At 42.9% G+C, this 16,661-nt stretch overlaps 1 protein-coding gene across 1 annotated transcript; it reads left to right on the top strand.

The window, feature by feature from the left end:
• Positions 1-214: 214 nt before the first annotated feature.
• Positions 215-15,759, top strand: LOC307243986 (uncharacterized protein; the record flags this gene model as incomplete). The annotated part of the gene is made up of 5 exons (XM_080018957.1): positions 215-223; positions 265-340; positions 5,751-6,389; positions 15,335-15,507; positions 15,622-15,759. The coding sequence occupies 5 exons, from the start codon at positions 215-217 to the stop codon at positions 15,757-15,759; spliced, it is 1,035 nt and encodes a 344-aa protein (XP_079875083.1).
• Between the last annotated feature and the right edge of the window lie 902 nt (positions 15,760-16,661).

Here is a 16,661-nt window from a genome sequence, read left to right as displayed (position 1 = left end):
CTGTGTGCCTGTTTTTTAGTGTTGCCTCCAGAGCTCCAGCAGCTCTCTGTCTGTAAAGAGGACCTTCCTCCTGAGCAGCAGGAGTGGAGCCCCAGTCTGGGCCAGGAGGAGCCAGGGCCCCCACACATTAAAGAGGAAGAGGAGGAACTCTGTGTCAGTCAGGAGGCTGGGATCATCCAGTTCCCCTTCTCACCTGTAACTGTTAAGACTGAACATGAAGAGTGCACTCAGTTGTCCCAGCTTCATCAAAGCCAAACTGAGCAGAAGAGAGAGGCAGAACCTGTAGCCAGCACCTCAACTGAACAGACAACAGAAGCTGATGGAGAGGACTGGGGAGTGTCAGAAGCAGCCATTAGCTCATATCCAGCTTCTGCTTTAGAACCAGCTGGTGCTGAGCAGCTCTTCTCTTCACACTCTTCTGAAACTGAGACTGAAGACAGTGATGAAGATTGGAAGGAGACCAGACAACCTCCGTCCGGTAAGTTTTTATTATTTCTCCTACCAAGCTCTTGACAAGATGAATGTCAGCAGGTAAAAATGTAAACAATTGTTGATTCCCCATTTAATAAAAATAAGCAAAATTATATGAACACGACAGATAATCACAATACTAATTAAACTTTATTGACATTTATAGTTTGGTCAAATCATTGAGTGTTTATTAAAGCCTTGTCTTATAGAAGGGTTTCATTTCTACGTTCTACTACAAGAAAAATTGTCAAGGTATCTGGGTTCATACAGATTCTTTATTCAGTTAGTCTGAAATGTAACAGGAACCGATTTGAGATTTATTAAAAAACAAATACATGGACAAATTTGTTGGTACCCATAGGGCACATTGAAACAATGCTTCTTTCCTCCTGAAAAGTGATGGAATTAAAAGCAATTTTCTCATGTGTACCTGGATGCCTTTGGTATGTCATAGAATAAAGCAAAGAAACTGTGAAAAGAGATCAATTATTTCTAAAGTGATCAATTATATTCGAAAATGGCCTGGAGAAAAATGATGGGACCCTTACCCTAATATTTTGTTGCACAACCTTTAGAGACAATCACTGCAGTCAAGCGTTTTCTTTAGCTTTCAATGGGACTTGTGCACCTGTCAACAGGTAGTTTGGCCCACTCTTCCTGAGCAAACTGCTCCAGCTGTCCCAGGTTTGAAGGGTGCCTTCTCCAGACTGCATGTTACAGCTCTTTCTATAGATGTTCGATTGGATTCAGATCAGGGCTCATAGAAGGCCACTTCAGAATAGTCCAATGTTTTGTTCTTATCCATTCTTGGTGCTTTTAGCTGTGTGTTTTGGGTCATTATCCTGTTGGAGGACCCATGACCTGCGACTGAGACAGAGCTTTCTGACAGTGGGCAGTACGTAAATTGCTTTTAATTTCATACCTTTTCAGGAGGAATGAAGCATTGTTTCAATGAGCTGTTAAGCTACCAACGTGTGTGTGTGTGTGTGTGTGTGTGTGTGTGTGTGTGTGTGTGTGTGTGTGTGTGTGTGTGTGTGTGTGTGTGTGTGTGTGTGTGTGTGTGTGTGTGTGTGTGTGTGTGTGTGTGTGTGTTTAATGGATACAGGACTTTGCTGGATGACGCAAAGTGCTCACAATTACATGGTGAAGTTCTCAGATAATAAAACTATCGGAGGTCTCAAGTTGAACTACTCTGGTAGTCAACCTCATAAATCTATGATCCAGAGCTTTGTTCAGTGGTCTGGTGAACACTTTCTCACCCTCAACGTTAATAAAACAGAAGATAGTGTTTGACCCCAAATCCATTGTTGACCACTCGCCAGTGGCAATCCATGACCATAGGACAGGTGAGCTGTTACAGATACATGGGAATTCACTGAGATTAAACTCACATATTCATACTATTGTTAACTCAAATTAGATTTGAGGATGATAACACTCAATGCAAAGTATACATACTATAATTCTCCAATAGTGAGGTTTCACACATCTTTCTCTGTGTCTGTTTTTCAGTGTTGCCTCCAGAGCTCCAGCAGCTCTCTGTCTGTAAAGAGGAGCTTCCCCCTGAGCAGCACGAGTGGAGCCCCAGTCTTGGCCAGGAGGAGCCAGGGCCACCACAAATTAAAGAGGAAGAGGAGGAACTCTGTGTCAGTCAGGAGGCTGGTATCATCCATTTCCCCTTCTCTCCTGTAACTGTGAAGACTGAACATGATGAAGAGTGCGCTCAGTGGTCCCAGCTTCATCAAAGCCAAACTGAGGAGAAGAGAGGGGCAGAACCTGTAGCCAGCACCTCAACTGAACAGATGGAAACAGAAGCTGATGGAGAGGACTGGGGAGTGTCAGAAGCAGCCATTAGCTCAGATTCAGCTGCTGCTTTAGAACCAGCTGGTGCTGAGCAGCTCTTCTCTTCACACTCTTCTGAAACTGAGACTGAAGACAGTGATGAAGATTGGAAGGCGACCAGACAACCTCCGTCAGGTATGTTTTTATTATTTCTCCTACCAAGCTGTTGACCAGATGGATGTCAGCAGGTAATAACTTCATGAACTGTTGATTCCCCATTTAATATAAATAAGCAAAAAGATATAAGCACGACAGATATTCATAATACTAGTTCAACTTTATTGACATGAGTTTACCTCCGCTTTCTACCATAAAGAAATTCTTGAGGTATCTGGGTTCATACGGATCTTTTTTTGTCAGACAGGCACAGAGCCTAAATTCAGACCCTACACGTGTCCTCCACTTTGAGTCCCAGCTGCTACCGTCAGGCAGACGTTTCAGGGTCCCCCACTGTAGGCTCCAGCGCTATAAGCACTCCTTTGTCACTCTGTCGGGAGGCGGGTTGGAAATGAAAATAAAATTTAGCGGATAGAACCACGACTAGGAAAGGTATCAGCAATTGAATTCACTGGTCAGGACTGATTGGGCCCTTATTCTCTACATCCCTTCACCTGTAAACCGTTATCTCCTCTAATATTTATTGTGTTGACGTGCAATGCACCGTCCGACAGCTATAATACACTTTAAAGACCCATCTACGCTTTTCAGCCAAGTTGTCGTCTGGAACCTATTTAACAATATCTTTGATACGTTTCAGACAAGTTTTTTTAAAGCAGCCCAGAAATCTCTGTGCTCCAAAACATTATTTTTCTATGCTGATTTTAGTACAAAGTCTATTTGGCCGACTCACAATGATATTGAATAGATTCAAGGATTGAAAATTTGTGTCACAGCTTTGGGTGGTTTACCTCACATCTGTCTGTTTTACTGTTTAAACTAGTGACTGTCTTCAGCAGCTGCTGTTACATGTGGGGTCCCCCAAGGTTCAGTTCTTGGTCCAAGTTTATTCTCTGTAATTGCTTTCCCTGGGTTGTATTATATTCAGTTTTAGTGTCTCACTGCTATGTTGATGACACAGAACTGCACCTATTTGTCAACCTCCATAATTCCAGGATGCTGCGACCATAACTCAATTGTTTTGGGAAAAAAAATCCATGTCTTAATTATCCTCTATCTCCTCGCGGCATTGAGAGTACAGAAGTGGAAAAGCGGTATTCAAAAACTTTTCCGTTGGGGTGGTCTTCCCTGTCAGCAATAGTTTTGCAACGGTACGTACAGTGCATTTACGGTTTGGTATGTATCTTGGTTTTCGGGCCACTGTAACAATATTATTTCGATATCTTTATATTTAAGAAAAAAAAGAATGAAAGTTAAAAGGTATAAAAAAATGTCTGCCATACATAACTTTTAATAGTTTAACGCTGTGGGAAACTGGGAGGGAGGAGACGGGGGGGTTAAAGTTTATTGATGGCCTATTATAAATTGCACAGTTCATGTTATTGGAGGGGAGGTGTCCAGGATAGTAGGTAATAGGCCCAGGTGTCTAGGGGCTGGCTTCCCAGTGGAGAGTCAGTGCAGAAGGATAGGGATAGAGAGGGAAGGGGGCGAGCGCCAGGTGCGAGTTGAAGTGAGTGTCTAAAGAGAAGTTGAGACCGCAGACCTGAACGCCGGGGTAATTGTAAGCCTTGCATCAGGCAATAAGACCGGCATTGACGATACATGTAGGTAGGGTTGAACGATTAGGGAAAATAAACAAATTGCGATTTTTTTTTCTTCTTCTTTTGCGTTTCAGTATGTTTTGTTTTTTTTGTATTTTTTGTTTTTTTTTAAGTTCCTGATCTTTGTTATTATTCACTTAACACAAGCAATAAATCTATCTATAGTATGACAGTCAACATATAAACTGCTCTTTCCTGTAGGCAACGCCCACATGTTATGATGAATTGATGTGAATAACATATCTTTATTTAACTGCTGAAATACTTAAAGAACATTCTTCAATTACAGCAGAATTTTAACTCATTGGTTGAGCTTCAATCTGCATGCGCGCATACAGACATATTCTCCTTAAATAAAAAAGAAAAGGTAAAAAAAAACAAATTTTTCTGGAAGAGGCTCCGTCCAAACTCTACAGGTGTTCCGAGCTCAGCTAACGCACAGCGTTAAAACAATCGCTATAGGTGGCTGTCTACCTCGCCGATAGGAAGAGCTGGCCCTGGACAGCCCTATTGGTTAGATTGTGTAACATAAAAAACAAGAACAATTTTTATTTTTTTTTTATCGCAGCCTTCGCAATTTGGAAATTGCTTTCTGAGGAACTCAACAATTGGTAAACTCTGAACAACAGCACGAACGGCGATCTTACCGCTCCTTTGATGCACACATGCAGATGAAGATAATCGTTCGATATTCCGCTAGATGTCAAGTCAGAATGTGAGACCGTTTTGATCAAATAAGTTTAGAAATCAACCGTAAAAAAAAACAACAAAAAAAACAGGGCGTAGTTAACAGCTATTGTTCCCGCCCATTACCTGCCTCTGAAGTATGAAAAAGTTCAGAATGTTTCAGGGGGATTTTCTCGGCTAGAGGATTATGGGTGTAACAAAATTCAAATAAGCATATCTTCTTAAACTATATTCAGATTTCAATGTATGACACATCATTTGAAAACATTTCTATGTAGTTTTATCTTGTGTTTCTATGGAAAAGGCCACGTGTAGTTGAAAAGAAAAGACCCGCGCAAAAGTAGAGAAATGCTGCACGGAGCCGCATTTCTTATTTAAAATTTTTTTTTAACCCTTCCTGTCATTATGTTGGACATACAACACAGAGTATTTGTTCCACTGCATCCAGGACAGAGTTAGTTGCAAGTGGAGTTCACCTCCTCAACCTGCAACGACACTCTTTATTCATTCTTCAATCATCAAAAACTGCCGCAACAACTTCTGTGTGTCCTGTGAGGAGCTGTAGGACGAGCAGAGCACACAAGCACCACCAACCCCCTCTTTGGAGAACCATCTGACCATGTTTTGATCTTTAAACAACTAATCATCATTACAACTACAAGAGGGGGAGAATCCCCGTGGGTGAGACAAATAAACATAGAAACAAACATGTATATGGAAAAACATGAACATAGGAACAACAGATGACATGCATCGACAATTACATAACTTAATCCAGGAAAATTGGAACCGCACTTGTGGCAGGTCTTGTGGACTATTTTTCTTAGCGGAAGCTAAACAGTGGAAGCTTTGCAGTTGTCAAGCGCACCGCTGTGCTAGGTATACTAGCTAGTGGCATAATGCAGCCAGTCGGTCATTATTGCAAATGAACCCTCTTTTTCAGTGATCAGCTGAAATTTCAGCTGAAAGCCAATTCTTAGTGCCCTCTCTGACTTGTTTTATAATCCACTCTTGTCTTTCTTTCCCTCTTAGGTTATCACACAAAACATCATCCTACTCACAGAAGAAAGAAACTACACAACTGTGAACAGTGTGGGAAGAGCTTTACGACAAGGGCTGAAGTGAAAGTACATCAGTGTATTCACACAGGAGTGAAACGTTATCCCTGTGAAGAGTGTGGGAAGAGATTCAGTCATTCAGCCAACCTCAAGACTCATCAGCGCATACACACAGGAGAGAAACCTTACCCCTGTGAACAGTGTGGGAAGAGATTCAGTCAATTAGGAAGTCTCAAACGGCATCAGCTTACTCACACAGGAGATGAGCCATATCACTGTGATCAGTGTCAGAAAAGATTCAGTCAATTAGGACATCTTAAACGACATCAGCTTACACACACAGGAGAGAAACATTACTACTGTGAACAGTGTGGAAAGTGTTTTAATGACAGTGGTAATCTCAAGAAGCATCAGCGTACACACACAGGAGAGAAACCTTACCCGTGTGAACAGTGTGGGAGGAGATTCAGTCAATTAGGACATCTCAAAGAACACCAGCGTGTGCACACGGGCGAGAAACCGTACCACTGTGAACAGTGTGGGAAGCGATTCAGTCAGTCAAACAGTCTCAAACAACATCAGCTTACGCACACCGGGGAGAAACCTTACCACTGTGAGCAGTGTGGGACCAGATTCAGTCAATCAAATAGTCTTAAACGGCATCAGCTTATACACACAGGAGAGAAACCATACAACTGTGTACAGTGTGGGAAGCGATACACTCATTCAAGTAATCTCAAGAAACATCTACGTACACACACAAGGGAGACCGACCAATTAACTAACTAATGCAGTGCTTATAACTTTCTATGATGAATAAGTAATGATTCAACATATTTTGAAATATTGAACACTCTGAAGTGCCTGTTTCCATGAATATAGGTGTCAAATCTTAGGACTGAATAACATTTTACTTTGTGGTAACAATCGTAATAACCACCACATTCTATAATAGTGAAGGAGTCGTTGGAAAGAATAGACCTGAGACCTCACAAGCACCTGTTCTTTAGTTACCTGCTCCAAACACTCACTGACTCCAATTCTGCCGACACCCACCGTCCTCTGACATCACCATTCAGGAAGCGCTGCGCTGTGCTCTTCAAGGGTGCGAGTCCCATTTGGTGCAGCGTACAGTCTGCGGTCAGTGTAATGTACCTCGAGAGTCCGTGGTGGATGGAACGCGTAACATAACATATTTTAACAGTGTTTCATACAACACTACCCAACAGGTTGTGGTGAACCTGTAGCATGTGTAGTAACCGCAACTGATGTCCCCCCCCAGAATTCACCAGAACTGGTAAAGCTGACGTGGCGTGGCTTGGATAACCTGACGGGAATGGCTCCAAAGCACTGGAGCAGGGCGTTCTGCCGGAGGGTATAAAATGTCTAACAACCAGGGCAGTCAATCGATCAAAATATTTCATCGAATGATTGTCCATAGTTAATCACAAATTGCTAGCAAGTGTTTCTCTTATCAACATGGGAGTGGACAAAATATGCTTGCTTTATGCAAATATGTGTTTATTGGAAATCACTTAACAACCCAAAACAATGACAAATGTTGTCCAGCAACCCTCAAAGGTACTGCTTTGATACGGTTTAACCAATGGCGAGTGGGAACGTAGAGCGTACGTCATCAGAAGTCCCGCTGAAATTTTCTGTCTCTGAGCCAATCACGGCGCTCAAAAGAAAAACACAGTGTTTAATTTATAGTTTTTTTTTAAATGTGCTGATAAAAACCAGCATGATGACACCAGGGCCGTGCAGAGACCTTTAAAGGTGCAGGTGCTCAAAATTAAAAAGGGGCACTTGGAACAAGATTTTAAAACACCATACATGTGGTTTTGCCACTGAGTTTTCCAAGAGTAGCACTGCTTCATTGGTGGGGAAGATGTTTACTATTTCGCTTGTCATACCTTAGAATAGATTGGCATTTGATGTCAAATTGCATATCATGGAAAAATATCATAAAGTAAGACATATGACAATACCGGACATCACATTTTTTTTTTAAAGATGACCTTAACCTTTTAACAAGTGTTACTCAGTTGCAAGCTTCTTTCAGGCCCTTAGAAGACAGGAGCTGCTGGGGTACCGGGATGTTGCTGTTCCTTGTCAGGCTCTGCTGGTGGGACTACAAGAAAGCACTTATGGAGTAAGACATGGCTAAGGCTACCAATAGAACTGGTTATGAACATCTACGCCTGTACTACTGTATACACTATGTATTTAATATATAATAAAGCCAATACAGAACAATAATACATTTAAGCACTAGTTTATTTAAACATACACAAAACAAAATAAATAATGAACAAAATTTTAAACAATATTGTTAACCTTAACATTTATAAAATACAAATACACCAGTACAAGGGCATCAAATAAACATAACTTGTTAGTTCAACCTAATATAATAACAAAAAGAACATTATTTGAACTGTAGTATTAAAGTCTTTTCATCATTTAAACATCTATAGTGACATATTTACAACCACAACTAACCACTTTCAAGTAAAAAATAATTAAACAATTAATAAAATAAGTGTTCTGTGTTCTGTTGTCACCTATTTCACATCACAGAAAAAAATGAGTCTTATAAATGAGTGGATTGGATTGAGTTGTATAACTCGGTTGCATTCATAACAGCAACCTTCTGTTGGCCGTGTCCTGACAAATGTCTTCAGGCGTCGATTGTTGATTGGAACATCCTTCTCAATTGCCAACAAAAGAAGCTCTGACAACCTCTCGTCTTTTTAAAGGCTTCACAGTTTGGTTTTCTCAAGCTTTGGTCTTGAGAAAGGAATGTTCCACAGTTGCTGTGGACCCCGGAAGCATGCCATAATATGGCACGCTTCTGCTGAAGACTTACTATGTCTTATGATGAAGACATATGTCTTCGGCAGTTGAGACATCAGATGTGCATTGTTTTCTTTGACAACTGAAGCACAGATGTCAGATTGACCCGTGGAGTATGAGGTACAAAAGACCAAGTTCTGTCAATGTTATGGAATTTGCAGAACTGTTGGAATTCTTGCTGTTTTCCAGTTCTCAGGGAGGCAATGGAAGGCATTCAAGTGATCCCATGTGGAATTATCTTCCTTTAGAGAGTCTCTGAAGCTCTTGTGTCATTGTGTCCAAAAAAACATAATGAACTTTTGCACGGTACTATTCTTGCAATGTTGGCAAAACAGGGTCAGCAATAGCTGATGTGGCATTGAACTTGAACGTGCTGGCACGTTCCTCCTAGCTTGTCCAAGGACCTCAGATGAGGGGTCCAGGCCTGTTGATAAATTTCCTCAGACTCTTCCTCTGATCTGCTCTGGGCCAACCTCTGCAAAACTCCATCTACAGTCTCCTACGCTGCAGCCAGGTCTATGTCTTTCTGTCGCAATCCATCAGAAGCAGTTGCAGTCGCCTGGGAAGATTGGGCAGGTGACTGGACAAGCTCTGCCGATTTCACCCGAATGTTTTTCAGCTGTTGTATTTTTCGTCATTTAAAAAAAGACGGCAGCTGAAACAAAATGTGGCGTAATTTCCAGGAGAATACTCTAGCCATGTTTTTTTTTCCCCCCACACAAAGTCCCTCTACATTCTCAAATGACAGTTATCCAGAACTGGATTTCAAGATTCAAGAGGTTTATTCATCACATACATATACATACTTTCAGACATATATGCAGTGAAATGTAATGCAACGCACACGGTAATAACACACAATATGTCAGAGGAAAATTTCTTTCTACTAGACCAACTAACTGATTCCTAAAACGTAATACGGTAAGTCGAATACTAATAGAATAAAATAAAAATATATAGAATAAATAAAATGGAATAGATAAAGGGAATAGGCTTATGTATATGGGATAGGCAATTATGTATATACAGATATGTGCATTAAAGTGACGTGAATAAGGTGAGGTAGTGTTTGTGGGATAATACAGCACAGTATACAACAGTACGGCGCAGCAATACGGTATCACCGAACAACCCAGAACAGTGACACAGTATGCGGTACAGTATGGTACATACAGTACAGAAGGTAGTTGAGCTTATGTGTGTGGCTCAGTGAGGACCCCTGGTGAGTTCAGCATTGACAGTTCTTATGGCTTGCGGGAAAAAACTCTGTCTCAGTGTCTGTTCTCGCTGTGTGACTGCGGAGGCGCTTGCCTGACGGCAGCAGCTGGAACAGTCCGTTGTTGGGGTGATGAGGATCCTTCATGATCCTGAGGCTCTGCTACTACACCTCCTGGTGTATAAGTCCTGCAGGGAGGGGAGGGTAGTTCCAGTGGTATGTTCAGCTGAACGCACCACCCTCTGCAGGGCCCACCTGTCCTGAGCAGTACAGTTCCCAAAGCAGGCAGTGATGTTTCCTGTCAGGATGCTCTCCACTGCTCCACAGTAGAAGGACTTGAGGATCCTCACCGAGACCCGGAATTTCCTGAGCTGTCTGAGGTGGTAAAGACGCTGCCTCGACTTTCTCACCACAGTGTTTGTAAAGTCCATGTTAAGTCCTCTGTGATGTGGACTCCCAGGTACTTTAAGCTGCTCACCCGGCGACAGAAGTCCCATTAATCACCAAGGGCGCGTGCGTCCTCGATTGTAGTTTTGCTGACGTTCAGGTGAGGCTGTTGTCCTGGCACCAGAGTGAAAGGTCAGTCACCCCCTCGTGGTAGGCCTTCTCATCGCAGTCGGTGATCAGGCCCACGACGGTGTCGTCAGCAAACTTGATGATGTGTTGGAGCTGGACCTGGCCACACAGTCATGTGTGTACATGGAGTACAGTAGGGGCTGAGGACGCAGCCCTGGGGGTATCCTGTATTCAGGGTGAGGGAGCTGGACATGTGCTTCCCCACCCTAACCACCTGGGGCCGGGCTGTGAGGAAGTCCAGGATCCAGGCACACAGTGGAGTGCTCAGTCCTAGCTCCCGCAGCTTGACAGCCAGTCTGGTGGGGACTATGGTGTTGAAAGCCGCACATAAAAGGAGTTCAGTTCATTGGCTCGGGAGGCGTCCACACTTGTGGCTGGGGAGGAGCTGCTCTTGTAGTTTGTTATCGTCCGCAGCCCCTCCCACAAGCGTCTTGTGTCCCCCCGCTCCATCTGTAGCTCCACAGTCTCCCTGTACGTCCGTTTGGCGTCCCTCACCGCCCTCCGCAGATTGTAAGACGCCCCTTTGTAATTGTCCATATTTCCGGATACAAGACCGTCGTTGTAAGCGGCCGTGCGAGCATTCAGAGCGCGGCGGATGGATTTATCAACCCACGGTTTCTGGTTTGGAAACATCCGAACTTTCACCGTGGGAACGATGCTGTCTGCTACCATAGCCACAAAGCCCACCGCTACGTCCATAAACTCGCTGACGTCACTTGGACTTGATTGGAACATGTCCCAGTCTACGTCAGCGAGTGCGTCCTGAAGCACAGCCTCGCCATATAAATATAATATTTGCACTTAAAAGACTTTCACTTTGAACTGGACGTTTCCATCTTAGTTCTATGTTGTGTCCAGTTACAGGTTGAATTCTACCGAAACTTGGTGACCGTCCCTTATTCAATTTTATTGGAGCTCAGTGACCGTTCCATGTTTGTATTTTATTGAATTGGAACTCAGGGACAGTTTCATGTTCTGTTATTGATCCATCGTGAATAATGAACAATCATAAACACACAGTGTTCAAGTCATCAACGTCACTACAGTAGTCAGTGGAACCTGCAGTGGAGTCTATGTGCAGCTGTCCAATCACGTGAGCCTGATCAGGTCACATGATGTGTTTGTTATTGACGTAAAGCAGATCGGAAATCTGAATTGGCAGTTCAGACTTCAGAAATCTGAAATAGGAATCGGCCACGAAAATTGCAATTGGTAAACATGTTCAGTAACTATACAAGATGATGCATTTCAAGGGGTATATCCTCATGAGATAAATTACTATACAGGTACTCCTCACTTAACATCCAGGTTCCATTCCTACAACAAGGTTGTTAAGCGAGAACCCGCCCCCTTACCTTGGAGATAGTACGCTAGTGTAGTGAATACTGACCCACTGCAGGAATGAGACTGAGACTGAGACTGAGACTTAGAAAGGGAGATGCGTGATGAGATGCTTGACGCTGAGACGCTGTGGTACTGTTCGCAGCATACAGTACAGACTGGTCCGAGAGCTGGTCGTAAGTCCAAACGGTCGTTCAACAGGTAGGTTGTTAAGTGAAGAGTACCTGTATATAGTTAGCGTAGTAGCTCGTATAGGATGTGATTATCCTCGTTACAAGACGGCTACGGTGTGAATAACTGATGGGAGTCATTTAGTTGCAGTAACTCAAACCCCACGGAGACTCCCTCTTACACTATTGTGGTACTCACAGTATTTTCCCTAGGTTGCCAGGTCTGGAGATCTTTTTTACTTTTTGCAATAAGACCGTACGTGTCCTCCTTCGGCTGGCTCGATCGGGCTGATCAGTGAGGCGGGGATGTTAATCATACTGGACTTTTCTTCTTACTGTAAATAATGTTTCGGATGTCTATTTTATTCGATTGTCACTTTATTTTGTTGTTTGTGATGTGAGCTGCTGTATGTCTTAATTTCCCATCGGGATCAATAAAGTACCGACCAATTTATCGATCTCTAATCCATAATAAACCCACCCTTAGTGATGGAAAATGTTAAAGAACAAATACGTTGCAATAAAGTGTTTATCATTGTTGTTGTTTATATATATTGAATACCGTTGCAATGTAAACAACTGGTACAAATGTTATTCTTACCTGTTGTGCTCTTTGTAACCCCAGTTGGTCAGGGATCCACTGCTTTTAGTGGCCTCACGCAGCTCCTTTTCTTTTTGCTTTAACCTCTCTTTACGAGGCATCTTTGCACTGCAGAATGAAATACCATGATTAATAAAATAAATTGTGATACATATAAAAACAATAAAAGATTCACACAATTAAAACTATAAATTGTGAAGTGAACTATTATTGACAATAATCTAGTTGAAATAGCTTTTAATCACAATTCTAGCTTTAGCCAAAGCGGTTTGATATTGCATACTTTTAGATGACTGAAAATAGTATTTTCTCAAATATAGGGTTGTCCCTATATATGCTATTAAGATGCCAAAATGTATAGAGGACCAATTAAATGGGAACAGATATAGCAATGCTATGGCACGCATAAACCTCTTGAATCTTGAATGTGACCGCAAAGGACGTCATTCTGTCCTCCAAACAAGCAAAACAAGTGGAGAACTATTGTTCACAATTCAGCCTAATTATTTACCAGAACCAGCAGTCAGGAGTCTGGATCACTATTAGACTTGTTGTGTTGCATATACTGATGCATGGTTTGAAAGTGAAGCTGTGTAACCAGGGCCGGCTCTTACCCCGCCCATCCGCACGATGTAGAAGAAAATGTGATTCACAGAACAGGCCACCTTCTTCCATTCCTCCAAGGTCCAGTTGTGACACTCACATGTCCATTGTAGGTGCTTTCAGGGGTGGACAGGGGTCAGCATGGACACTGTGAGCTCCCATACGCAGCAAGCTGCCATGCACTGTGTGTTCTACACCTTTCTATCATAGCAACATTCACTTTTTTACCACTTTGTGCTACAGTAGCACAGCACTTTTGGTAGGTAGTAACCACTGCATAGCAGGAACCTGACCAACAAGACCTGTGCTTGTGGAGATGCTCTGACCCAGTCGTCCAGCATCACAATGTGCTCCTTGTCAAAGTGGCTCAGATCCTTACGCTGCTTCAACACATCGACTTCAACAACTGACTTCACTTGCTGCCTAATATATCCCACCCCTTGACAGGTGCTGTTGGAACGAGATGAGCAATGTTATTGACTTCCCCTGTCACTGATTTTAATGTTGTGGCTGATCAGTGTATAATTGTTTGTTCGTAGTTGTGTTTGCACGACATAGCGCTGAGTGAGTGAGTTGGTAAATTTAACCTTTAAAGTACGCCATACACATCTTTCTCATCAACAAAAGATCTTTTATAGAAAAACAGTCATTTTAATTTAAAAAAAACATTTAAAAAAACATTTTTTTAATACTGTCACAGTAGTGGATTCAACAGACCTTTCCACGTCAGCAGCAGCCATCTTGGTAAGGTGCCTCAACGGCTCTCCCCTGCATCATCATCGTATCAAATCCGCCCCGTATTAGATGCTCGGTTGTGATTGGCCCGATCCCGACACGGTCGGCGGAAATGTGTTTGAATGGGAGGGTGGCTAGACATATTCGGCAAGCAGATGGAACATGAGCTATAGGTTGCTCTGGTTGCCAGGCTACAATGTACATTTTTCTGCTTATTTTGAGTATTCTCTGCAGACACCACTCTGACGGGGGTGGTAGCTCAGGCGGTAGAGCTGGTGGTCTAGTGATCTAAAGGTTGCTGGTTGGATCCCAGGCTCCTCCTGCTTGCATGCTGTAGTGTCCTTGAGCAAGACACTTAACCCCTCATTGCTCCTGATGGCTGCGTCCGTCGCTGTTTGAACAATTGTAAGTCGCTTTGGATAAAAGCGTCTGATCAATGAAATGTAATGTAATATAATGTAATGACGAGCGTCCGGTGTGAATTGGCCGGGGGTGCGTGTGTGAGAAAGTTTGTTGTATTGGGTTTATCAGGAAGACATGTCTGTGTTGATGCAAACTGAACAACACAACCAATCACCCGCACCCCTCATAGGTCACTTTGTTACGGCAACAACAGACTTGATCGGGAACACACACACACACCCACAAACAGATCAGACAGCGAGGATTTTGTGCGGACCCCCCCTAAAACTTCCTCAATCCTCAAAAATCCTGAGGTCATAACAGAACGTGCGTTAATGTGTCGAAAAAAACCACATGTAATATGTTGTATTTTGCGTTCAATATGTTTATTCCAAAATGTGGATGTTATTACATAACAAATTCAAATTTGTTACTTTTTGGCGAGTTATTATGCATTACAAAGTGCAATCGGTAACCTGGCCAACTAGTAACACAGTGCCCTCTACAGGAAGCCATAGAAATGACACCTTGCCTCATTACAAGCATCTACAAAAATTGAAAAGCAAAAGTATTCAGAATAATCAATATTCATAACAAACTCATCATAATTGTATTTTTGCACAAAATAAACCTTGATTGTATAAAAAAATATATACGTTCAATGGATACAGTGTTTTAATGCACCTACACTCAATTTTATTTACCTTACAATACTTTAAATGATATCCCTTCAATTTGACCAGGTGACGCTCTGAGAGGAGCTGAAGGACGGATTTTTTCTGTTCTCGATCTCGGATAAACGCTAAACGCACAGACTAACTTTCGTGGGACATTGGAACTGCTGCGAGCTGGCGTTCCTACGGTGACCCTACGGTGCTTGAATCTGCCATCACCACGGTGGAGGGGTCGGCATTATGGTTAACGGTTTCAGGCGAGCAACACCAGTCCTACTGGGAAGCTAGCTGAGGACCAGGACGACTGCAGTGTGTCACTAACTAGGGCTGACCTGAGGAAAGCTTTCACAAGAGTAAACCCTCGGAAGTCGCCCGGGCCAGATGGCATTCCAGGGCGTGTCCTCAGAGGGTACGCCGACCTGCTAGCGGAGGTATTCACCTTTATATTCAACCGCTCCCTGAACCAGTCTGCAGTCCCCACCTGCTTCAAACAGACTACCATTGTCCCCGTACCAAAGAAACCTTCCATCACCTGCCTGCATGACTACCACCCTGTAGCACTGACCTCCATCTTCAGGAAGTGCTTCCATTGGCTACTCAGAAACCCACATCTGCTCCACCCGTCCTGACACCTTGGACCCACTTCAATTTGCGTACCGCTCCAAAAGATCTACGGCGACGGCATGGCCCTGACAGTACACAGCGTCCTCTCCCACCCGGATAAGGGAAACACATACATGAGGATGCTGTTTGTTGATTACAGCTCAGCGTTTAACACTATTGTCCCCGCTAAGGTCATTGGCTAAGCTCAGGATCCTGCTTCTTAACGCCTCCTTTTGCAACTGGAGCCTGGACTTCCTGATGGACAGACCCCAGGTGGTGAGAATGGGTAACCTAACCTCCTCTGCACCGAGCATGACCATGAGACATGTTTGCAAAAACTCTCACCAACGTCCACAGATGCACCATTGAGAGCATCCTCTCTGGCTGCATCACTGCCCGGAACGACAGCTGCTCCGCGGCTGACCGCAAGGCCCTCCAGAGGGTCAAGACAGTGGATCACATCATTGGTTGCCAGCTCCCCTCTGTGCAAGGGGAGCTGCCTGAGGAAAGCCCGGAAACTCATAAAAGACTAGAGCCACCCAGGATATGGACCGTTTGCGTTGCTGCTGTCTGGTAGATGTCACCGGAGCATTCGGGCACAGACTACCAGACTCACAAACGGCTTGGATCCCCAGGCCATCAGGCTCCTTAACCTGCAATTATATGCGACTGGCCATAATGATGACACATGAACAATTCTACCAAATGCTCTGGTCCCTTGTAGATTCATTGAACATTACATCAATTTAATGTACATATTTGTCAGCACAACTACATTTTATATTAAAATATTTAATACTTCTATTCCTATTTTCCAGTCATACTCTCCCTCTGTCTATAACAACCAGCATACATATTCGATAGATATATAGATAGATGGATCGATGGTGGATGGATGGATTTATAGATGTATAGACATATAGATATATGGATGGATAGATAGATAACAGATAACTATAGGCAGTAATAACAACACCATATAAGAAAATATGAAAATCAGAAAATGGTAAGAAAATGGCAATGTATATCTCTATTCTTCTGTTTATATCTCTAGTTTATACTTATAATATAATAATAATAATAATAATAATAACTAATATTAATT

This window comes from Zeus faber (genome assembly GCF_960531495.2).
Source record: "Zeus faber genome assembly, chromosome: 18".
Taxonomy (NCBI): domain Eukaryota; kingdom Metazoa; phylum Chordata; class Actinopteri; order Zeiformes; family Zeidae; genus Zeus; species Zeus faber.
This window is presented reverse-complemented; position numbering and strand designations above follow the sequence as displayed.